Genomic DNA, 24,289 nt, shown 5'->3' on the forward strand with positions numbered 1-24,289 from the left:
GTTCTCCAAACAACAATCACATGACAGCTTGGACCATAATAACTTTGATAACGTGTTGTCGCAGGCTTTCATGGTTGGAATCACTGGGCTGATGTGAGTCTTTTGTGCTATAAAGCCATGTTGCAACAGCATTATCTCTTAACATTTCACCTGCATCTGTGGCTGACATCTTCAGAAGTTCTGAAGATGCCAGTCACAGATGCAGACGAAATGTCAAGAGAGACTGCTGCTAGAACATGGCCATACAGACCAAAAAACCCACATCAACCCAACTTTGATAACGTTGGTTATTGTTTCTTTGTATTTAAATTAAAGCTCTTTGTTATGGCCTTTGATGAGCAAAATAAATGTACTGAATTGAAATAAAATGAATCTGAGCCATGGAAAAATTTACACAGCTTGTTTGGGGGGAAAAGCACAGTTGAATCTCTACATGGCTCTCTTCTATGCAGAAATACTGAAATAGTTATTACAGAGAAATAATTGTATTGTTGAAACACTTGCTCTTCATTTATGATGAATGAAACAATCAAAATGTTTTAGATAAATGCACGTGTAAAGTCCAATTGAGCATAGCAGTCCCATCCCACTCAAAGATGTGTGCCTGTATTGGCCTGTGAATGTCTCCTAGCATCTCAAGATAATGATTGGATGCAGAAAAACATACTGTCATGCATCAGGACATGCATTTTATGTAGAACTAGCTTTGAAGTGTGTTCAGAAACTTTACATGGCCAAAAAGATGCAGCCAGATTGCTAAGTGGTACTAACTTGATGGAGGACATAACACTCTTGAATCTCTCTCTATATGGTTTGGACTATGGTTTCCATCTGCTTCTGCCAAGATAGGAAATGGCAAGGAATTATAGCAATCATAGTCCATCAGTATGGTCTAGACTGCAAGATGTCCACTGTTGTACTGTGAAATAACCCTAACAAATATTCTTACTTAACTTACTTAACTCCTGGAGCCTCCTTAGATGCATTGAATCTTCTTGGGAATTTTCTAGCTCCAGGCAAAAACAAAGGTTTGACTTTTCTATAGCAAACCAGCCTTTTTTCCAGTTATCGAGATTATGGCAGTCTTTGTAATACAGCTGGCCGATCACATCATAATCCCTCTCCAAGATATGTTTGGCTACATTGGGTACAAATTGCTGTTCCAAACAAAAACAAGAAAAACATATATACTCTACATTAATATTTGAAATGAATATTGTAAACGTTAGTACAGTAGAGTCCCACTTATCCAACATAAATGGGTCGGCAGAACATTGGATAAGCGAAAATGTTGGCTAATAAGGAGAGATTAAGGAAAAGCCTGTTAAACGTCAAATTACGTTATGATTTTACAAATTAAGCACCAAAACTTCATGTTTTACAACAAATCTTTCACTTGTTTGGCAGTGTGGCTGCACTTGTGTAGTTGTTGGGCATTTAGTAATTATGGAGCTGGGAAGATCTCTCTGGGCTCAGTATTAGACTGTTTGCTGAAGCTTTCCCCCTGTGCACTGGTATTTGTAGGGGTGTGAGATACCCACAGACTGTTGCTTGTTAGTGCTGGAGGAGAGAGATTTACAGTGCTGAGTAAAACGGCAGCCACAGCTTTACTTCTCCCCCGAGGACACACAATACCTAAAGCAGAGCGTCCTGCTCCTCACTTCACTGAGGAAACATTTACTTTCACTTTCTGTGTCTCCTTCTATGTCTCAGATTGCAGCATGCACAGAACAACCGGGACCTGACGGGGGAGTTGATCTTGTATGCTGTATAGCCACGCCTATCACTATGTCTTATTTTCGGGATATGGCTTATATTGCACAAATGCTTAGAAATCCTGCTACAGCTTATTTTATGGGTAGTTTTATTTTTGGAGAAACAGGGTATGTGACTTTTTCAGTTTTGCTAAGCAACTTCATACCTTTAATGCTACAAAATTGATCTATATGTTATTTATTTATTTATTCCATATACAGTAGAGTCTCACTTATCCAAGCTAAACGGGACGGCAGAACCTTGGATAAGCGAATATCTTGGATAATAAGGAGGGATTAAGGAAAAGCCTATTAAACATCAAATTAGGTTATGATTTTACAAATTATGCGCCAAAATATCATGTTATACAACAAAATTGACAGAAAAAGTAGTTCAATATGCAGTAATGTTATGTTGTAATTACTGTATTTACGAATTTAGCACCAAAATATCACCATATATTGAAAACACTGACCACAAAAATGGTTTGGATAATCCAGAGGCTTGGATAAGCGAGGCTTGGATAAGTAAGACTCTACTGTATTTATATATTGCCATTCCTTTATCACTACCGGATGCTCTTGATTATTCACCACCACAGAATTAACAAAGGACATTTAAAACAACTAGAAGATAAAAAAAAACATTCAGAAAATATTGTCAATAACTGTGAAAATATCTGGATGTTCTTATTCAACAGATGTAAAAAAAAAAAAGCATATGAGTTAAGAGGGAACTCTGTGTTGCACAATATTCTAGCTAAACAGTAGTCCTCCAGCATACATTTTTTAGAACCTATTACTTACAAAGGACTTGGTCCATCACAAAATAATAGCTCCTTGGTTCATGAGCAAGGTAGCTCAAAAGAACACAGTACTGATATGCCCAGCAGCATCAACAGAGATGCATTCTTTCTTGTTCCTATTGTATGCTGCCCACGAGGGTTACCAATACTATCTCAAAGAAACCAGTTTGGAAATCAAATCAGAAAAAAGATACAGTAGAGTCTCACTTATCCAAGCCTCGCTTATCCAAGGTTCTGGATTATCCAATGCATTTTTGTAGTCAATGTTTTCAATATATGGTGATATTTTGGTGCTAAATTCGTACATACAGTAATTACAACATAATATTACTGCATGTTGAACTACTTTTTCTGTCAAATTTGTTGTATAACATGATGTTTTGGTGCTTAATTTGTAAAATCATAACCTAATTTGATGTTTAATAGGCTTTTCCTTAATCCCTCCTTATTATCCAAGATATTCGGTTATCCAAGCTTCTGCCGGCCCTTTTAGCTTGGATAAGTGAGACTCTACTGTACAAGTAATGTAAAAATACACTAAGTTGGATAACCACACTAATAATAAGAAATACAGTAGAGTCTCACTTATCCAAGCTAAACAGGCCAGCAGAAGCTTGGATAAGCGAATATCTTGGATAATAAGGAGGGATTAAGGAAAAGCCTATTAAACATCAAATTAGGTTATGATTTTACAAATTAAGTACCAAAACATCATGTTATACAACAAATTTGATAGAAAAAGTAATTCAATACGCAGTAATGTTATGTTGTAATTACTGTATTTACAAATCTAGCACGAAAATATCACGATATATTGAAAACATTGACTACAAAAATGGCTTGGATAATCCAGAGGCTTGGATAAGCGAGGCTTGGATAAGTGAGACTCTAATGTATAGCTTGGGTTAGTTGCAATATTCGGTTTTGTCTAACTGTGAAAAAGCAAATATTCTTACTTTTAAAATAGTCAAACACAATCACTCCTCCTCCTCCCCAACAAAACACTTTTCCATGTCATATGCCAGGCTGTCTCAGTGGTGCGCCAACTTTCAAAAGCAGTTTGAAGAGCCAGTTTAAGTGGATAAAAGATAATCTTGGATACATTGTGTAGCTTCATATGTGTTGGATGATAACTTCCATTACCTTCTACCATGGGCTATTGTAGTTATGCTGATGACAGTGGCAATCCAACAAGACCTGAAAGGCCCCAATTGCTCATTCCTGTACCAAGCAAAAGTCACTTACCACCTCATCACACAGGGAGGAGGGTGTTGCCCCTTACAATGCTGGGGTGCATTTTTAACGCTTTCCCGTCTGATGGGGGAAGCAACAGGGTGCCAACATGCCTTGCCCCAATTCTGCTACCTTTCTGTGATGTCTCAGGGACCTTTGCCCCATGACCCCACAGCCATCATAGATCAAACTGAAGAGGATTTGAGCTTTTTTTTCCATCTCAGCAAGATTCTGTTCCTTTCCAGATGTCTCCTGTAAACATTTTCGTGCCAGAACCAATTAGAGACGCCCTTGAAACAGAGCCTGTTTCTCCAGAAAGCTTGGTGTTTGATAGGAAGGCTTTTCTCAAAACAGATCGCTCCCAAAGGCAGATTTTAAGAAGAAGCGCGAGATTAGCGGAGAGAGGCGATTGTGGCTAAACCGTTTCCCTTGGGAAGTTTCTGGTACGATGTTGAAACAGCTCCGTTCTCTGTGGAGTTAAACACCTGCTTGGGGGGAGCTCTTGAACTTCCATAAAAGGTCTGCACTGGGTTTTCCCTATCGCGGTGTCAACGTGACTATTCATTGAAGAACATTGTCTCTTGTTCCTGAGCTTCCAAGCAGCTCTCCGGTGCGCTTACTCACGAGTAGTCCGGGAGTTGCGTCCCACTCCTTGCCAAGTTTGGACTGCGTTTCAGAACCACCATGAAATACCTTGCCTAGCCTTGAATCCTTGTTCTGGACTTTACTTCAAGAATCTCCCCGTGAAACTTTGCTCTTTCCCCATTCAAACTTCCAAAGAGTTTGAGTGTGTTTCGGTTATTTGGATTATAGACTTTGGACTTTAATACTGGACATATAGCTTCATTTTATTGGACTAATTTCGATCTTCTCTAAAAGGTCAACTGCTGGACTATATACTCTGCCTATTTTTGTTTAGAACTTTTATTGCTTTAATAAAGATATTAGATTGTTTATTGGCCTCCGTGTTGGTTTCCAGTGTTCGCGCTGCTTAGGGGTGTTACACTTTCCCTCATGTGATAGAGAAAGGAGGGAGGGTGTGCAGCTCATTGTAAGTCACCATATGTGCCTTCTGTTTCACCAGTGATTGCCAGCAAAATGGGACAGAAAGGGAGGGGGGGTTCATCAGTGTGATGAAGTCCTTGGTAAGCTGCTTAGTAATCACTTTAAAAATAGTATACAATGCTCCTTTCTTCAGGCTTAAGCAGAAGAAATTGGGGGACTCTTGGAGAAAGCAAGGGGCAGGAAACCAACAACACATGCTTACTTAACTTCTTTGCAGACAATTATACCCGCCACATAAACAGTAACAGTAGAACTTTAAACAGAAGCCTAAAATGTCTCCTGCTTCTATAATGTGTTCTACTAGCAACTCTTTTCATAATGTGTTCTGCCAGTACTTTGGAATATAAATTTTCTTACATTCAGGATTATAAAATCCCCCTTTAAAAATGCTTGATGTTAATTTCTTTGCATGACTCCCTGCAGAAGCATTTGTAATAACATATACTTTCCACTAGGAAACAAAAACATTTTTTCACATTTTAAAGATCCAAACTTGAATCCAAACAGGCTACACCAAACAGTCTAAGATAAGAGTGACATTTTATATTTAATGCAAAGGCTGTTGGCTTAACTTGAACCAGTAATTATCAACATTACCTTGGCAATTGCCTGAGTCCATTTTCTTTGAGTATGTGCAGTTTCAGTGCCAAAGAGAAACACACGTTCTGGCAGTAAGTAGATTTCAAAGGTAAATAGACTTCTAACAACAAGGACAAAAAGAGTCAATTTTATTTGGAATAAGCTGTACAAAAGCAAAACAACAAATAGCGCTATTCTCCCCTTCAATTTCTTACATTTGATCCCCACTTGGACTGGTCTTAGGAACAAAAAGCAAGCTGTAAGAATTATGCAAAGCAAAATATATTATTTAGGTGCTATTAATTTAAAACAACATGAAATTAATTAGTCATTTGACTGTAAAATAAGATAGGAAGGTGGGGTCGCAGGCAAAGTAGAAGGAGAACAAGAGGGAAGGAAGGAAGAGATGTATGGAGGATTACTAGATTAACTATGTGATTTTGTCTGGGTGACTGGAGTCTCAAGTGAGTATTCATGTTGCTGAGTATTCATCAGGAGAGTTTACTCATCTCCGCCTGCTGGTCACAACCTTTCCTTGGCATGACCATACAGCAACAGGGAACAGGAAGGGACATTCAAGTGGGGTTCATTACTGGTTATATTCTCCACAATGATGCAGACACTCCTGCAGATCTTTTAGAGTTCTATCATAGATCCCGAAAAATGCTGTTGTTATCATATGCCAGCTATCAAAACAGGGCTGGTGGAAATACTTGATGGCCACTCTGTTGTCCCCACAACTCCTACATGGATGAGCAGGAAATAGGATCATTTTGTGATCCAATGAAAATATCTTCAGAAATTGCAGCATAAACTTATTAGTTGTTGTAGTTGTTATATAAAAAACTACAGAGCAGATCACAAATCTCTATGGGTGTTCACCTGTTGGAAATAGCAACCTCCCAGGCCTCTCATTATTTATTTGTTAATGTATATATTTGCTAACCTGTATTCTATGTGTATGTTGATTTGCCAGTTTGAATGACCTCTTTGGTGTGGGAAGGGTGGGAAGGGAATGTGATTGTACTGAGCATGTGCAGACTCAAGACTCCATTTTGTGTTCAGTGTGTGATTGGTCTTCAATGAAAACAGGTGTATGTGTCCAGACCTCAGTGGAGATGGATGCACATTGCTGTTTAGAGACTTCAATAGAGAACTATGTTTGTGGACTTCAGTGAGTAAAACTATATTTCAAGACTATGGACTATTGATTAAGAATGATACCCTGTGTACTCAATACAGAGAGAAACCTACATCCTATCTGTAACTGAACTTCAATAAGAAATGTGCCTGTATGATGAATTAATGCAGGATGTTTATGAGTAAACAAGATATGTTATTTTTCAAAGAAGACTTTTTTTAAATCTCTGAGTGCATATTTTAAACTAAGATGTTTCAAGGGAGTGTATATTTTGGGACAATTACAATTACAATTTCAACTGCAAAGAAACAACCATCCTCTGCTAACCAAATATATTTCTGTAGTTTTTCAAAGAAGACTTTTTGTCTCTTTATCGTCAGAAGTTTAAAGCCATAGATCTTTAGTTTAACAGCTGAGTTACCTGTGTGCCATTACATGAATGCTTATGAATATCAGTTGTTCAAAGAGTTGACTTCTAACAAGGGCATGCTTTTCTTGACTAGTGGTTTTCAAAAAGCGGTCTCCACATATTCATGGAGATTCACATTTGCCAAAAGGATATGTGCCCAGGGACTGGGTGCAGTTATTTCCCCATAGGTTATGCAAAATCACTGGGGTGGGAATCATTTGACCTACCAGATGCTGTCAAACTGCATCCCATCAGCACTAGCCAATATAGCCAGTGATAAGGAATGATTCCCACCTCTGCTCTATGCCAACAAACAATAGCCAATCTAATCTGAACACATCTCTATAAAATGAAGATTTGCAATTATTTAAGTTTAGGAAGAGTGAGAACTTACCCCATAGGTAAGAAAGAGCTTGTCTTATGAACAGCAAGGCAGACGACTTCACTGATGTCAAGCATCCCATTTGGAGAAGCTGTCTTCTCATGTTCATAGTAGCTCAAAAAGCCACTTTCGAAAGTACACCACTTTTTATTGCATTCTGAATTTAAATTCATAGAATAAAAAGATGCTTTATTTTGTGGTCCAAAAAAAATTCATAAACAATTACCTAAATAAACTTAAAAACACAAATCAGCAGAATGGAAAAGAGTCATGAAAAACTCCAATCTTCCATTTCCCTTCACCAAGAGATTGTAGTTTAGAGAAAATATGTTTCATTAAAAAAATGCTTCCAGCAATTAGTAAAAAGCACAACAGGAAATACGCTAGTGATGACACTATTGATTTTCTACTTGCAAACAAACTAATTTTCTGTTTGTGGAGAGCATTCAAAATTGTCATCTGCCACTTACAGTTCAAATCATAATTGTACCCAAATAGTCCATTTCAGTGGGTCTTATTTTTAAAGAAGTACAATGCAGTGAACGGGTAGTTTTATTCAGGTCTTTAATATCTACTGGGATTTGGTGTCAGGACACACACCCATCCCATGAATAACAAATCCCATGCTAATATTTACAATGGCATAGTTAAAATGATGGTCCTTATACAAATGTCAAAATCAAGGCTTTTGGGATTATTTTCAAACTGCGGACGACTGAATTTTTGGAGGCAGAGACCTCAGAGATTAAGATTGTCTTTGCAAGCACAACTAGTGGGGACAAGGGACAGGGCCTTCTCAGTGGTGGCCCCTCGGCTGTGGAACTCCCTCCCTAGAGACATTAGATCTGCCCCCTCCCTCCTAGCCTTCAGAAGGAAAGTAAAAACCTGGCTTGGGATAAAGGCTTTCAGAGAATAGCACAGTGCAATAATATATTTAGAATACAGTAGAGTCTCACTTATCCAACACTCGCTTATCCAACATTCTGGATTATCCAACGCATTTTTGTAGTCAATGTTTTCAATATATCGTGATATTTTGGTGCTAAATTCATAAATACAGTAATTACTACATAGCATTACTGCATATTGAACTACTTTTTCTGCCAAATTTGTTGTCTAACATGATGTTTTGGTGCTTCATTTGTAAAATCATAACCTAATTTGATGTTTAATAGGCTTTTCCTTAATGCCTCCTTATTATCCAACATATTCGCTTATCCAACATTCTGCCGGCCCGTTTATGTTGGATAAGTGAGACTCTACTGTATGTGCAATGACTACAGAACAGCCTTAGAGTACAATTTCTGGATGGTGTGATTTTAATATTATTTATTTATTACAACATTTGTATCCCGCCCTTCTCACCCAAAAGGGGACTCAGGGCGACTTACAATAATAAAATATTGAATGTAATGTTTTTAAATGTTTAATATGTATTAATTTTAATTCAATTTATTTCAAGCTTAATGTTTGTATATGTTCAATACACTAAATAATTGCCATATGTAAGCCGCCTTGGATCCCCTTTGGGGTAGAGAAAGGCACAGTATAAATAGGGTAAATCAATTAAATAAATAAATGGATATAGAAGCCTGACTGTATTATATTTTCAATAGAGTTAGTGACTGAGCAGTGGTTTGCATACAAAATAATCAGCTAATATTCTTGTTCACATGAATGTTCATTTTAAAATTATGTTAGCACCGCAGGAAGCGTGTGATGTCTAAACATTCACTCAAGTAATTATACATTATGATTTTTAAAAGCTTGTGTGAGCTGGGATTTGTGTTAGATTATTGCTCTAGAAAGGATGTGGCTTCCCAAATCAAGATGAATGTCTCCCATGAGTGCTGGCTGGTTCACTAGCTGACACTAAGAAATCTCACAAAAGCTATTCAAGACACCCACTTTCTGACAGAGATGGAGTGGTAGTAGATCCACATTTGCTGGCACAATACCCCAAAAGAAACAAAGAGAACTATATTCCCTTCGATAGCTGCCTTGCACCACTGTAAACAGCCTTTAGGATGTTGCTGTGCGTTTTTTTTAAAAAAAAAACAAGCTTCTCAGAACATGATATTGTATTTGGCAATTTCAGGTTCACTTAAAGAGTAAAGATACAAACAAAAAATGGGGAAAACACACAAGGAAGCAGAAAAACAAAAAACCCTCTGAACTTAGAAGAATTGAAAGCTGCAAGGGAAAAATGCCGCCTGACAGAAGCTGATTGCAAAATGAACACTAGAATCATAGTTTGAAGTAGCTAAAAGGTGCTGATGTTTTGTTGCCCACAAATCCTGGAAATAGAGGCCAAGGCAGAGTCAATCTATTATGCTGGTAGGAGCAATACTAGAAAGCCCTCTCAAGTGTTGGGAGACTAAAGAAAACAAACTGTGGCTTTGAAGAGATTTTTTTGTGAAAAAACATGAATAGATCAGGCTTTCCCAGAAGGTGTATGCGTAACAGACTTGTAAGAAATGTAAACTTGTAAGAAATGAGGTCGCATTTTCAAACTGACAAATATCATTCTCTTCTGGAACTACGACTTGGTTGCCTAAAATATTTATGCATCATTCTTAAAATATTATTACATCTGTCATTCTAGAATGAAGAGCAGGGATAAGAAGCAGGGATTGTCCTATTTTTCTGCCCAGAGCTCACCAGCACCTATCCTCCTCTTGAAAATCATAAATTCTTTCTTTTCCCTTTTACATAATAATAATAATAATAATAATAATAATAATAATAATAATAATAATAATTTTATTCTTATATCCCGCCCCATCTCCCCGGAGGGACTCGGGGCGGCTTACATGGGGCCATGCCCAGACACGACAGCACAAATCAGATAAAACATTAAACTGAGCAGTAAAACTTCAACATGATTAAAAACAGTCATAAAAGTCAATATATACAATAATATTAAAATCCCGATTTGGGTCAAAAGATCCAGGCCAAGGTGCAAAGCAATATCAAGTTATCAGGGAGGGATAATTATACAGCAGGTGTAATACTTAAAGTGCTGAACGAATCCTAAAAACAATCCAGAGGGTCTACTGCTTAATAGGTAAATAACATGATCCCACAAGGATCAGTCAACGAAGGCCTTCTGGAATAGCCAAGTTTTCAGGCTCTTCCTGAAAGAAAGTAGTGTAGGGGCCTGCCTAATCTCCCTGGGGAGCGAGTTCCACAGCCGGGGGGCCACGGCGGAGAAGGCCCTCTCCCTCGTCCCCACCAACCGCAACTGCGAAGTTGGTGGAAGCGAGAGGAGGGCCTCCCCCGACGAGCGAAGAGGTCGTGCGGGTTCATAGGGGGAAATGCGGTCTCGAAGGTAGGTGGGTCCCAAACCGTTTGGAAATCCATCATCCAGACCAAACACACTACATTCCAATGTGATTGTATTGATCACAATGGAATGTTACCATGATCTATAGCAGGGGTCCTCAAACTTTTAAAGTGGAGGGCCAGTTCATGGTCCCTCAGGTTGTTGAGGGGCCGAATTATCATTTGAAAAAAAAAATGAACAAATTCCTATGCACACTGCATGTCATATTTGTAGTGCAACCCCCCTCCCAACAACAGTTTATTTATTTATTTATTTATTTATTTGCTGCATTTATACTCCACCCCCTCTCACCCCAAAGGGGACTCAGCAGCTTACAAGTTGTATCGACATACAATATATTATATTATTAGCATACCACAATATTAGCATTTTATATTACTATATTGTACTATACCACTATACCATGTTATTGTTATTATTATTATTATTATTATTATTATTATTATTATTATTAGTAAGATTGCATTTAATATATAATATATAATTAATATTATTATATTATACAATATTATTACATTGTATTATTATTATTAGCCGCCCTGAGTCCCATACTGGGTGAGAAGGGCGGGGTAGAAATACTGTAATAAATAAATATATTGTATTACATTATAATATTATTATCAATATTATAGTAAAGGTAAAGGTTTCCCCTGACGTTAAGTCCAGTCGTGTCCGACTCTGGGGGTTGGTGCTCATCTCCATTTCTAAGCCGAAAAGCCAGCGTTGTCCGTAGACACCTCCAAGGTCATGTGGCCGGCATGACTGCATGGAGCGCTGTTACCTTCCTGCCAGAGCGGTACCTATTGATCTACTCGCATTTGCATGTTTTCGAATTGCTAGGTTGGCAGAAGCTGGAGCTAACAGTGGGCGCTCACTCTGCTCCCTGGATTTGAATCTGGGACCTTTCAGTCTGCAAGTTCAGCAGCTCAGCGCTTTAACACACTGGGCCACCTCAATATTATATGTATACACAATATATTATATTATTACCATAGCACAATACTAGTAAATGAATGAACCATACAATATTTAGAAATAAAAACAATTTTAACCAACATAAACCTATCAGGATTTCAATGGGAAGTGTGGGCCTGCTTCTGCCCAATGAGATAGTCAAGTTAAGAAGGGTTGTTATTGTTGTTGTGTGCCTTCAAGTCATTTCAGACTTTGGGCAAGCCTAAGTCTAAAACTGAGGGCGGGGGCCAGGTAAATGACCTTGGAGGGCCGCATCCGGCCCCCGGGCCTTAGTTTGGGGACCCCTGATCTATAGTATATACAGAACCCTACATTCAATCCTATGCTTGAGGGATGCCAGCTAGCACAGCAGGATTTCCTTCTCTCCCATTTCCAGTGTCAGATTCCCTTCCCAAAAAAAAGAGATACAAAGAGAAATGGTTTTGCGGATACCAGAAGGCTTTAGGAAGCAAGGAGAATCATTCCCCTCAATCCTCCATTAACATAAACAGCTCGATTAGTGCAATGACACCTGTAGATCCTGGCTGCTCTTTACATAGTATTGATCTAATCTGAAATGTCAATGGCAGCAAGTAAATCAGCTTGGAGATCAAGACCTATGTCAAAGTGAATTTTCACATCATGAAAAGCATTGTTTCCTCTTGTACTGTTATAACACAACCATTCTCTTCCATTTTAAAAAAATGAGATTTGCCATCTGGTACAGGGAGTCCCAAAAAAGAGATACAATTTCTCTTTATATATCTTTTTTGAGAAGGGAAGCTGACACTGGCGATGGGAGAGAAGGAAGTCCTACTGTGCTAGCTGTGGTGTGTTTGGTCTGGATGATGGATTTATTTATTTATTTATTTATTTACAGTATTTATATTCCACCCTTCTCACCCTGAAGGGGACTCAGGGTGGATTACAATGAACACATATATGGCAAACATTCAATGCCAACAGACAAACAACATATATAGACAGACACAGAGGCATTTAACATTTTTTTTCCAGCTTCACGATTCCGGCCAGAGGGGGAGCTGTTGCTTCACTGTCCACTAGTGGCTGTACTTCCTCATTCCTTTCCTCGTGTTTTGCTGGCAGTTTTATAATGTTGTAAATTAGTTAAATTAGCCTCCCGCATAAAGCGTACCTAAATTTCCCTAATTGACAGATGCAACTGTCTTTCGGGGCTGCATAGGTCAACAGCAAGCCGGGCTATTTAATGGTCAGGGGCTTAACCCGACCCGGGCTTCGAACTCATGACCTCTTGGTCAGTAGTGATTTATTGCAGCTGGTTACTAGCCAGCTGCACCACAGCCCAGCTAGTGTGAAAGGCCATCAAGTTTCCTTGAGAATTTAAATTTGGTAGCACTATAGTTTAAACTCTGGCTATTACACAAAAATGGGATTTCACTGTCCATCTGAACATTACTCTCAATTTTCAAATCCCTGTGAACAACAACAGTTGCCCTTCCAGAAAAAGTACTTGTACAATCTCATTTTCTGCTCTGAGTCCCCTTGGGGAAAGAAGACGGTCTATAAATAAAGTTGTTGTTGTTGTTGTTGTTGTTTTCCTTTTTTGGAACCAGCCATACAAGGAAATGAAATGAATTAGGAATACAGTGTTCAGAAAGATGGACCCAATGCCTGTTTTTCTTCCAAGGAGCTAAAAGCACACCCTTATTTCTAAGGTCATCTTACTTCATCCACCCACTCCCTGCAAGAAAGCCAGTCTGAATATAATCCCCACGGACTCTAAAAACCATTTGTCAGGATTTCAGCAATTTTTAGACGTTCTTTTTATTAATCTAATCTTTTTTTGAGCATTACTTTACTTGACAGCTTCAACGCAATGGGTAAATCATAATGTCCACACAAAACTAATTAGGATAAACAATATTTTAAAAGAAGCATCATGTTTTGGCAGCACAGGATTCATTAATAAATTATAGTCATTCTTTCCATTTTTCCATATGAACTTGTAACTAGGGAATCTTATTTTATTTGACTGAAAGTTCCTTTCTCTCTGCCTTGTCCTCACAATATTTCACACACGTATTTCCCCCTCCCATATTACCTTTGTATTTCTAAAACAAAACATTAAAGGGCAGCGACCTACGCAATACTCTATAAAGCAAAGGGCAGGAGTAAAGACCAACATACCTTCTTTTAGTTTTCTCTCAGTAAATGGTTTTGTAGCACTGGAGGAAAGCTTATATAAATAGTCACAAAGGAAGGTGGACAAGGAAGAATATTGACAAGAAATGCTGTCTGAATGAGCATCATAGCTAGGAAAATCTACAACAAAAATAAAAAGCACACATAAACATTCGACTACTTTATTGACACGTAGATCGGATTAGTATACAAGATGTTTTCTGCTGAGCTGCCTTTAAAGATAGTTCAAAAGCTTCCATTGGTAGAACTTGAGATCTGCTAGACCTAATGCAATTGGAGAATGGTTGTCCTGGTTGTTAGTATATTTCTAGATCGAATTTAAAGTGCTGGTGGTCTCCAAAGTATAAGAAATGTGGCTTACTTGGTGTCAAATTATGCTGAAGTTGTATAATCAAACGTATTCCTCTATTATCATACCTGAAAATTTGTTATGATGGAGAAATTCCATTTGCAGTCTTTGTCCATGTTTCTTTGCTAACAAGTACGGAGTACTATAGTCAGGATCTCTCGTAGCACACATCACATCTGCTCCACTAAACAACAATTCCATTGTTTGCAATACATCCTGCGTAACCACAGCAGCACACAGGGCCTGATCATAAAGAAAAGCATGAGCTACAAGTAGAACATCAAACAGGAAGGGATTAATATCTCTTTATTTCAGAGGCAACTGTATTGGTAAATCACTGAGTTAAGCTGAACTTCGTACAGCAAAGTTAGAGAACACTGTACTCTAGATCTGTTAGTCCCAAAGTAGTCTGGCTACATCAATAAAACTTGCAAAAGTTATAAAAACTTACAAAAAGTCCACCCAAGTTTCTGCTGAATTTGATTCTTTGTGTTGAACTTTGTGTTGTCGAAGGCTTTCATGGCCGGGATCACGGGGTTGTTGTATGTCTTTTGGGCTGTGTGGCCATGTTCCAGAAGTATTCTCTCCTGACGTTTCGCCCACATCTATGGCAGGCATCCTCAGAGGTTGCCTGCCATAGATGTGGGCGAAACGTCAGGAGAGAATACTTCTGGAACATGGCCACACAGCCCGAAAGACATACAACAACCCAGTACGGTAACTGACTTTAGGTCAGATGTGGAAAGCATGTTCCTCCAAATGTTGCTTGACTACAGATCCCACCATTCCTCTCGTCTTGCTATGCTAGAGAGGACTGATAAGGACTGCAATCTAATGATATCCAGAGCTCATTTAGAACTATTTATAGAATTTTAGGGATGTTATAACAGAGATCACACCAAATCATAGTGTACCACCATTTTAGGTAACTGGCAATTCTGAACCAAGATGTTAGATAAATGTACAACAAACAACAGTACAGAAGCTATCAAACTAACCTGCCAGCCCTCTTTAGATATGAATTGATTTATTATCAACTTTAGTTCTACGTACGTGAGTCACACCATCAATTATTCTTTCCTCCACTCACACCTCTACTATAGTTATTCAATGTTATTTTAACAAAACTTTTGGGAGGAAATACAAATGTTGGATGAGCAGAGCATTCACACAACCAAACTAGTTCATAATCTATTTTTGATAAGGAATTCTACAAACACCCAGGACTGAAATTCAATCAGCTGGAGATTCTCTATCATGAGTGGAACAGGTGTCTGATAACTGGTTTCATTGAATTGTTTGGGGCCCCTGGTGGCGTAGTGGATTTAAGCCTTGTGACTTGAAGGTTGGGTTGCTGATCTGAAAGCTGCCAGGTTTGAATCCCACCCGGGGAGAGCGCGGATGAGCTCCTTCTATCAGCTCCAGCTCCATGCAGGGACATGAGAGAAGCCTCCCACAAGGATGATAAAAACATCAAAACATCCAGACGTCCCCTGAGCAACGTCCTTGCAGAAGGCCAATTCTCTCACACCAGAAGCGACTTGCAGTTTCTCAAGTCGCTCCTGACAAGAAAAAAAAATGAATTGTGTTCACATGCATCTTACCAACCTATTTGGGTATCTCATTCATCTTGATTATTTGTACCTTCCTGCATTTGTTGTATTAACTACCTTTACACTTTCTATAAAAGATGCAGCCAGCTTGACCCCAACATTGGATGTCTGGATTTTATTTACTCTTAAATCACAAATGTGTGTGTTTTCCCTTAACAAGCAACAATGAGAAATATAAAGGAGAAACTCCTACCTACTTCTCCCTACTTTACCTTATTTAACTCTTCTTTGGTTTTATAAAGTAGAGTGGTTTTTCTGAATTTTCCCTCTTTATATTTTTGGTTGATAAAAGTTAGTCTCTTGTCTGTTGACGCATCCATAAGCAATTTCTCATCTGGTTGAAGATTCCCTTCCCAAAAACTGTTTGCTCTTGTATTCCCTATGACAACAAAAAGCTGAAGAAGAGTGGGAGTGGAACAAAGTTAACTTTATAAAAACAAGATCAAAGTAGACTAGAAAGCAAGAAAGTGGATTGGGAATAAACTAGGAGATATGAATAATTACAGTTAAGCCAGAAAAGGGAAACGATCTATATAAGTCAATATCCATTTTTTATTTCCAAATAAAGTAGGCCCACTGAATAAACGGGACATTGATAATGCCGCACTTATGTCGGTTCTATTGAGTTTATGGGTCTGTTATACCTGCAACTAACAATTGGATTATCCTGCATGCAAAATCATTAGGGATACAATCTTTGCTAATTTTCTGCTTACTGGAAGTCATGAATAATTTAAGCAATTTTCTTCCAATTACAAAAAAAATTCAAGACGATTCAGAGTTTGGGATTTATTTTGTACAAATTGTGCATGCATTTTGTGAGGGGTAGGGGACTGGACACAGTATATTCTGAGAAGAAAACAGAATTACCATAAATAAAATAGTATTTCTGTACAGAATTATTAGTTTCTTTGCATAAAAGTATGTTTCCTGATCAGAAAATATTGTTCAACATGTGTGATATCTGGTTTTTGCACAGAAAAAAAAATTCTGATGTTTTCTGTGAAAAAAAGCAACAACAACATAAAACCATTGCATGAAAAAAAAATTGAGTGCCCTGAACTTTGAAGATTCTCAACAGTCCAGAACTCATCTCAGCAAGGGATGCTGACACTCAGGTAACATGCTTTCAACCTTTTTTCAAATCATTTTTTTTGCATCCTTAAAAAATTATTGCACTTAGATATTTCAAATTCTGCAACAACAAATATTTATAATATTACTTAATGTATATCATTTAATATATGTCTAATATGCAAAATAATTTAATTTGATAAACTCTCTTATTTTATCTAATTTGTTCTGCTTCATCTTGGAGATGAGAAAGGAGCTACAAAGGCACCATTTTATCTTATAGTTCTTTGTACACCATGAAGAAAATCTCCATGGCCCGATGGTTAGAAAATACTTTTTCAAAACAAGACTCCCAAGAAACAGAATTGTGAAGTCTTTAACATCTCCAGCAATTGTATTGTTTTCTTCTGGAAGTGTATCCCTAAACATATCTCAAAAATAAAATACACAGAAAAGACAACAGAACAATGCCGAACATGTGTAAAATCTAATGTCAAACTCGAGGAACTTAAAAGTGGGGATGGTAATCATGTAGTCCTCCAGATGCTGATGGAATACAGTTTGCTGCATTAGTCACCATTGGTTAAACTAGCTAGGACTCACAGAAGTCCAGTGCAGCAACATCTAGAGAGCAACATGACTCCTGCCTTTGATTAATGGATCAGATAGTTTAGCATAGCCACATGTTGTGCAACTTAGACAATGTGACACATAAATAAAAGGTCACTATTTTGCATATATATGTAATTGCAAGCAAGCTCTGGTAGCTTGTCATTAAAGAGATGTCAGTTCTGAAACCATTTTATTCTTTCCAACCAAGAAAACTAATATGATGTATAGTTAATGCATGAAGCTCATTCCATCCTACACGAAAGATGAAATGTTTTATTTAGAAAGGAGAGTAATATATTTACTATTTAATGTGCACGTTTTCATTCCAAGAAAGCTCAGCCGGATATAAAAATATTTTTTTAAAAAATTCTAAGCAACATCCATATTGATGGTCAAATTAAATTCCATGAAACTCCCCTGCCAGGTGCTTGCATCTTTTGCTGAGAACAGATTATGCATCATATTCTTCTTCCATCTTATTGTTTCCTACCTCAATAAGTTCATTGCTCCAAATGCTGGCATCCATTTTGAGGCTCCGGACCTTTGAATCTCTGGGCCCTAATGATCTGTGCTGCCCTGAATCAAAATAGCAGGATGAAACAAAATGTGTTTTTGTTTATTTAGTTCAAAAGCATAAGAAAGAAAACAATAACTTTATTAGGGACTAATGGTACAATGGAGCCCTGGTGGTGCAGTGTGTTAAAGCACTGAGCTGCTGAACTTGCAGGCCGAAAGGTTCCAGGTTCAAATCCTGGGAGCGGAGTGAGCGCCCGCTGTTAGCCCCAGCTCCTGCCAACCTAGCAGTTCAAAAACATGCCAATGTGAGTAGATCAATAGGTACCACTCCGGCGGAAAGGTAACGGCGCTCCATGCAGTCATGCCGGCCACATGACCTTGCAGGTATCTATGGACAACGCCGGCTCTTCGGCTTAGAAATGGAGATGAGCATCAACCCCCAGAGTCAGACATGACTGGACTTAATGTCAGGGGAAACCTTTACCTTTAATGGTACATAAATTGACAAGGAAGAGAAGGGTTTTGCAAGGCTATTAGGGTATATAAAGTGAGTGTAAAGTGGTGGGAGTGTAAAGTGTAGGTGAGAGAAAAGATCTATGCATGTCCAACCTCCATGTATGCAATAGGATCACCATCCTCTATGCATACTGTCCTAGAAGGGATTAGTTAACAAAAATTGCTTTAAAATACTTTGAAACAATCTAACAGTCTCTCATCCTCAAACAACAGAACCCACAACATCCAAATACCTCTAAAACAGGCATGGATAAACATCAGCCTTCTGGGTATTTTGGACTTTAACTCCCAGATATCCCAGCCAGCTTACCAGCTGTTACGAATTGTGCAAGTTGAGGTCCAAAACACCTGGAAGGCTGAGGTTTGCCCATGCCTGACCAGGAGGGCTGGAACATCAGGATATCAAAATGTTGGCCAAAGCAGTACAATGTTCCCTCATTACTTTGCGGTTCGCTTTTTGTGGATTCACTGTTTTGCGGTTTTTCAATAAACTCTAAAGTAATATTATAAATCATTAAAAAAATACAATTTACAGCCTAAGGAAGGGAGGAAGGAGAAGCCGAAGGAAGAGAAAAGGAAGTGGCAACGAGAGGAGAAGAAGGCGATTTATCAACACGATTGGTTGATAAAGACTTAAAATAGTGTATAACTACTAAAATAATGTATAAATATATAGCGTCCCTACTTCACAGATTTTCACATTTTGCGGGTGGTCCTGGAACCTAACCCCCGTGATAAGTGAGGGAACAATGTATAGGTGCAAATGTTTACAGTTGTCAAAAATCAGCAGGTGCAGTTCTCTGGATTTTGGAACATAACAACCTTTGCATCAGGCTGCACATATGGCTACTACTACATACAGACTTTATCATAAAGACATGGAATTTGGGCATGGGCAGTCATCAAATCCCACCATATATTAAAGAGCTGTTCAAAAAGAGCCAAATTCTCCTAAAGAAGTTGTTTCTATCCTTATGACTTTTTCATGTGAAACTGGTGTGCGGTTGAAATTGGCTGGCATGTCATTATAGAGACAGCAGGTGAATGCAGGGACAAGATGCCTCCAAGAGAGAGATGCTTGATTTATTCTCTTTGTACAACCATAGTGAAAGCAGAGATTTAGGGACAGAGAAGTTTTCCAGTTCATGTACAGCAGGGGTGGGAATCTTGGAACCTTCCAGAATGTTGCTGAATTACAAGTCCCAGCATTGCTCACCATTAGCTATAATGGCTAGCCAAATGTATGAAACGCATAGCCAGGAAGGAAAAAAAAACTCTTTAGGATTCATTATGACTGATAAGACACCAAACAAAAGACTAGAGTAAATTAGAACTAAATATGCCTATGTTGTGCCATGCCCTTTAAGGCAGTGATGGTCTGCGACAGAATCCTCAGAGCTCTTTAATGATTACCTGCACACTTTTTACAAATGACAACACAGAGATTGATGGATGCCCAATCAGGATCTGGGGCTCTACAATCCGCACAGGTCCTGTTCGATTCATTGAACCAGATCTTCTCGGCAACTTCATAATCAGAGAGTGTTTCTGCTATGGATTGCTGCAACACTTCAATCCACTCCTGCTTTTCTTTTTCAGACTGAGTGGTAAAGCTGAAAACAATTGAAAGAAAAAAAATAAAATGTTTTTATTCTAAATCCAAACAAGTCAGCAGTTTACATTTTTTAAAAGTTCTACAAATATGACTTCCAGAAGGTGACCCATGCAAGTTGAGAGCTTACTATTAGAAGAGGAAGTTGTCATATCCTGGCTATCTCTGAGAGAAACTTGGCAATGACCAGAGTCACATGGGGAAGATTATCTTATAGGAAAAAAAAACTTAACATAGAATTGAGCTGCCGGGTAAGATGCACAGTAATGGACTAATGATGTCTTGTTAAGCCTGCTTATAAAAACTGCAGGACAATAGGATGTATTTCATACATTCCACTTCCTAGTTACCACATGAGTTGCATTATAAGGAACACCTGCAATTTACAAGAAGAACACATTACATCTTGCCTTGGAAAATAGGCAGCGGCAGTATTTGGCAACAATCAAATTCTTAAGATAATTAGCTCCATGGATTGGCCCAGTATAGTGTATACACAATGTGTTTGGGGAACAAGAAATATAAGAGTGAGAGTGCAGCTTCATTTGATAGATTTAAATGTCAAGTCAAAACCCAAGTGAGTTAAAAGGGATGCAGAAAGAACTACTAGGATAGTCAATGAACATCGAATGGACCACAAGCCAGTCGAGAAATACCATCAGATGGGAACATATGGCTCCATACATGCTGTTCAACTGCATCTTCCATCAGCTCCTTGACATCAAAGATAGAACAATGGAAACTACAATAGAACAATATCTGAAGGGCCACATGTCTATCATCACAGAGTTGTATCAATCACTTGATTTTGTGTTGTACTGTACATGATTATTTATTGTATTGTTTAATTGTATTATGATATGTTGTTTTTATATTTTGCTGTATTGTTTTTATATTTGCTATATTTTCCTGGGCATGGCCCCATGTAAGCCGCCCCGAGTCCCCGTTGGGGAGATGGTGGCGGGGTATAAATAAAGTTATTGTTGTTGTTGTTGTTGTTGTTGTTGTTGTTGTTGTTGTTGTTGTTGTTGTTGTTGTTCCAATGATTACTAGTGATAAACAGAACCAAAGAGAATAGCACAAAATAGAACTTGCACAAAACAGTACATCCCCCTCCGGAATTGAAATATCAGCGAAGCAGAAAAAAGTGGAAACAGTAGCCATTTGGTCGGCTAATTTTTGGTGTGGCGAACGCCTTTTATTAAGCAATTGTAGGCCCTAGCAGGCCCTGGCAGGGCCTACAGCCAGGCACCGAGTGCTTGATGAGTGCTTGATGCTCATAGGCTTGGCTGACATGGCCTGGCTTGCAGGGCCTACTGCCGAGTGGTCGATGCTTGTAAGCCTGGCTGGCAGGCTTTGACAGGCCCAACAGCTGAGTGCCAGGTGCTGGGTGTGCTTGGCTGTAGGCCCTGGCAGGCCCTGGTACTTTGCCACCCATGGGCTGAAAATCTTCATTTTTTTCCGACCTTGGATGGCAAAACTCATTCAGATAGGTGCCCATTTTGGAAGTGGAAGATAGAAACAGGGCCATAAGAATGGGACAAACAGAAACAGAAAGCAATTCCAAACAAATCCACAAGACTAATGAACAGTTATTTATAGCCATGTCACTTATTGCACTCAATTGTTACCTACATCAATAAGATGCTGATGATATATAACACTAGAAATCATCATTGGTGATGGTCTTATACAGTGGTGTAGCAAAGTCAGGACTCACAGGGTCAAGTGCTTGGATATTTAGATTTGAAGGGACAATGATAACATTTGATAACCCCTTTGGTTTGCCCTGTCTTCTTTGGCCTTAACTGCTGTTCTCACAATAAAAGTAGATGGCCGTGATTTACCTGCAATAACAAATTTTGTGGACCCATTCCTGCTATAATAAACCATATTTCAAAACTGCCTAGTTCCGAGTGGACTATTAAGACATATTATATTGATAAAATTCCTTACTCTAGAGGAAATGAAAATGATTAGATCTGGTCTGTCATAATGGATTGAAACAGCTGCATAGATCTTAAAGGCATGATTATGGCCATTGTTATCCTGAGTGTCTGCATTTAAATATATGTGTATATACCTATATCATACACACGAGCAGGTCTCCAGTTATAATTCGCTGCCTAGTTCAGGTGGCAATTTTGCAGATTTCCTTCCTAGCTTTAAGTATGGAGTTCCTGAAATCTTTGTTTAGTTTTTAAGGTAAAGGAAAAGTTTTCCTCTGACGTTAAGTCCAGTCGTGACCGACTCTGGGGGTTGGTGCTCATCTCCATTTCCAAGATGAAGAGTCGGCGTTGTCCGTAGACACCTCCAAAGTCATGTGGCCGACATAACTGCATGGAGCGCCGTTACCTTCCTGCTGGAGTGGTACTTATTGATCTACTCACATTTGCATGTTTTCGAACTGCTAGGTTGGCAGAAGCTGGGGCTAACAGTGGGTGCTCATTCCGCTCCCGGGATTTGAACCTGGGACCTTTTGGTCCACAAGTTCAGCAGCTCAGCACTTTAACACACATAATGCAGAACCATGTACTTTTGTTAACACTGCCTCCATTAACTAAAGGCTCTACTCAAAAAGGACGAATGTCTCTGCCCCAGTCACCCCATAATATATTAAAGGCTGTAGTCCGAATAGACAACAATGCTCATTTTATCGTTTTACCAAGGGTCATGGATGGGTATTTTCCCATGTTTTTGACCCCTCTGGGCCAATTTGGGTATACAATACACACTTTTCTCCCTGCTTTACTTTCTTGTAAGACAAAAGTCATTTCCTAAAACAGCAAAAAATATGGCAACATTCTGCTTTTAATGTTGTGATTTTTTGGTTTTAATGTTGACACTTTAAAAAATTGTTATAAAGTTGTAAAGTTTTATACTCTTGGTCTGTTACTGTAACAATCTAATTCATTCGTTATGACAACATTGTTCCATCATATGCATCAAAGGGTATTTGGGAGGGTCTGAAAATCTCATTCTTAAAAAGGACTTGGGAAACTACGAAAACACCCCTGCAAATTGTACTTTGCTGACTCAGGTTCATACTCTTGACTACGGCAATCTTGCCTTGTAAGCCAGTTTCAGACTTATGATTTGTAAGACAGAGTGCTATCAAACTACAGCTGTTTGATTTACTGAAGGGTTAAGTCTGGAATGAAGAAGTTATGCTCTATCACATGTTTATATATCAAACTCCCCTGATCACGGTTTATAAAGCCTAGGGAGTGGGAGGTTGGCTATAGCATTTAAAGAGCCAAGATTTTCTCGCTAGTGGTTTGAACACACTGTCAATGCACTGCACATTTTTGTAGTATGGTCAGTCATTTAACATACTTTGGATTAATGTTGTTGTGTGCCTTCAAGTCATTTCCAACATATGGTGATCCTAAGGCAAACCTATCAAGGGGTTTTCTGAGACTGAGAGTGTGTGACATCCTCAAGTCACCCAATGGCTCTCCATGGCTGAGCAGGGAACTGAACCCTGAACAGCACAGATTATGAGTACTTCATTATAATGTTACAGCTCACTGGTATTTACTATTCCTATACTTTCAACTTTTGAGTAACAGTAAAATACTGAAACTTTTCAAAAGTTGAAACTATGAAACACTAAATATCAATGAGGTGTGACATTATAATCAAGTACCATATTATAACCTGTTTGATATGTCCTCTTTCTTTCTGTTCTTTACCTGTATCTATTTCAACTCTTATTAGGAAGAGACATGAGAGAAGCCTCCCAGCAGGATGGTAACACATCAGGGAGTTCCCTGGGCAACGTTTGTGTAGACAGCCAATTATCTCACACCAGAAGCGACTTGCAGTATGTTCTCAAGTCACTTCTGACACAATAAGAACAAATCTTACTGGGAGCCACATTAAGCCTTAGTTAGGGGAAAAACAAACAAACTAAACTAACAAAATAACATATCCCTCATTTGTCACCATTATCTTGAAGACCTTTAAACCATTCACAAAATCATAGAATAATAAGAGTTGGAATAGACCACATGGGCCAACTCCCCTGCCATGCAGGAAAAGCACAATCAAAGTACCCCTGACAGATGGCCATCCAGTCTCTGTTTAAAAGCTTCCAAGAAAGGAGCTTCCGCCACACACCAAAGCAGTAAGTTCCACTGCT

At 38.6% G+C, this 24,289-nt stretch overlaps 1 protein-coding gene across 5 annotated transcripts in view; it reads right to left on the minus strand.

Moving 5' to 3' along the window:
• The window catches only part of arap2 (ArfGAP with RhoGAP domain, ankyrin repeat and PH domain 2), a 198,185-nt gene that overhangs the window by 70,342 nt on the left and 103,554 nt on the right, over positions 1-24,289 (minus strand). For all 5 annotated transcript variants that reach the window (XM_062982213.1, XM_062982216.1, XM_062982214.1 and 2 more), the window contains 8 exons: positions 19,947-20,146; positions 17,992-18,077; positions 16,028-16,210; positions 14,271-14,445; positions 13,839-13,973; positions 7,382-7,526; positions 5,456-5,558; positions 959-1,157 (listed from right to left, as the gene is read on the minus strand). In XM_062982213.1, coding sequence (XP_062838283.1) covers positions 959-1,157; positions 5,456-5,558; positions 7,382-7,526; positions 13,839-13,973; positions 14,271-14,445; positions 16,028-16,210; positions 17,992-18,077; positions 19,947-20,146 — 1,226 coding nt within the window. The remainder of the gene's footprint in view (positions 1-958; positions 1,158-5,455; positions 5,559-7,381; positions 7,527-13,838; positions 13,974-14,270; positions 14,446-16,027; positions 16,211-17,991; positions 18,078-19,946; positions 20,147-24,289) is intronic.

This window comes from Anolis carolinensis, chromosome 5, assembly GCF_035594765.1.
Source record: "Anolis carolinensis isolate JA03-04 chromosome 5, rAnoCar3.1.pri, whole genome shotgun sequence".
In the NCBI taxonomy this organism is placed as follows: domain Eukaryota; kingdom Metazoa; phylum Chordata; class Lepidosauria; order Squamata; family Dactyloidae; genus Anolis; species Anolis carolinensis.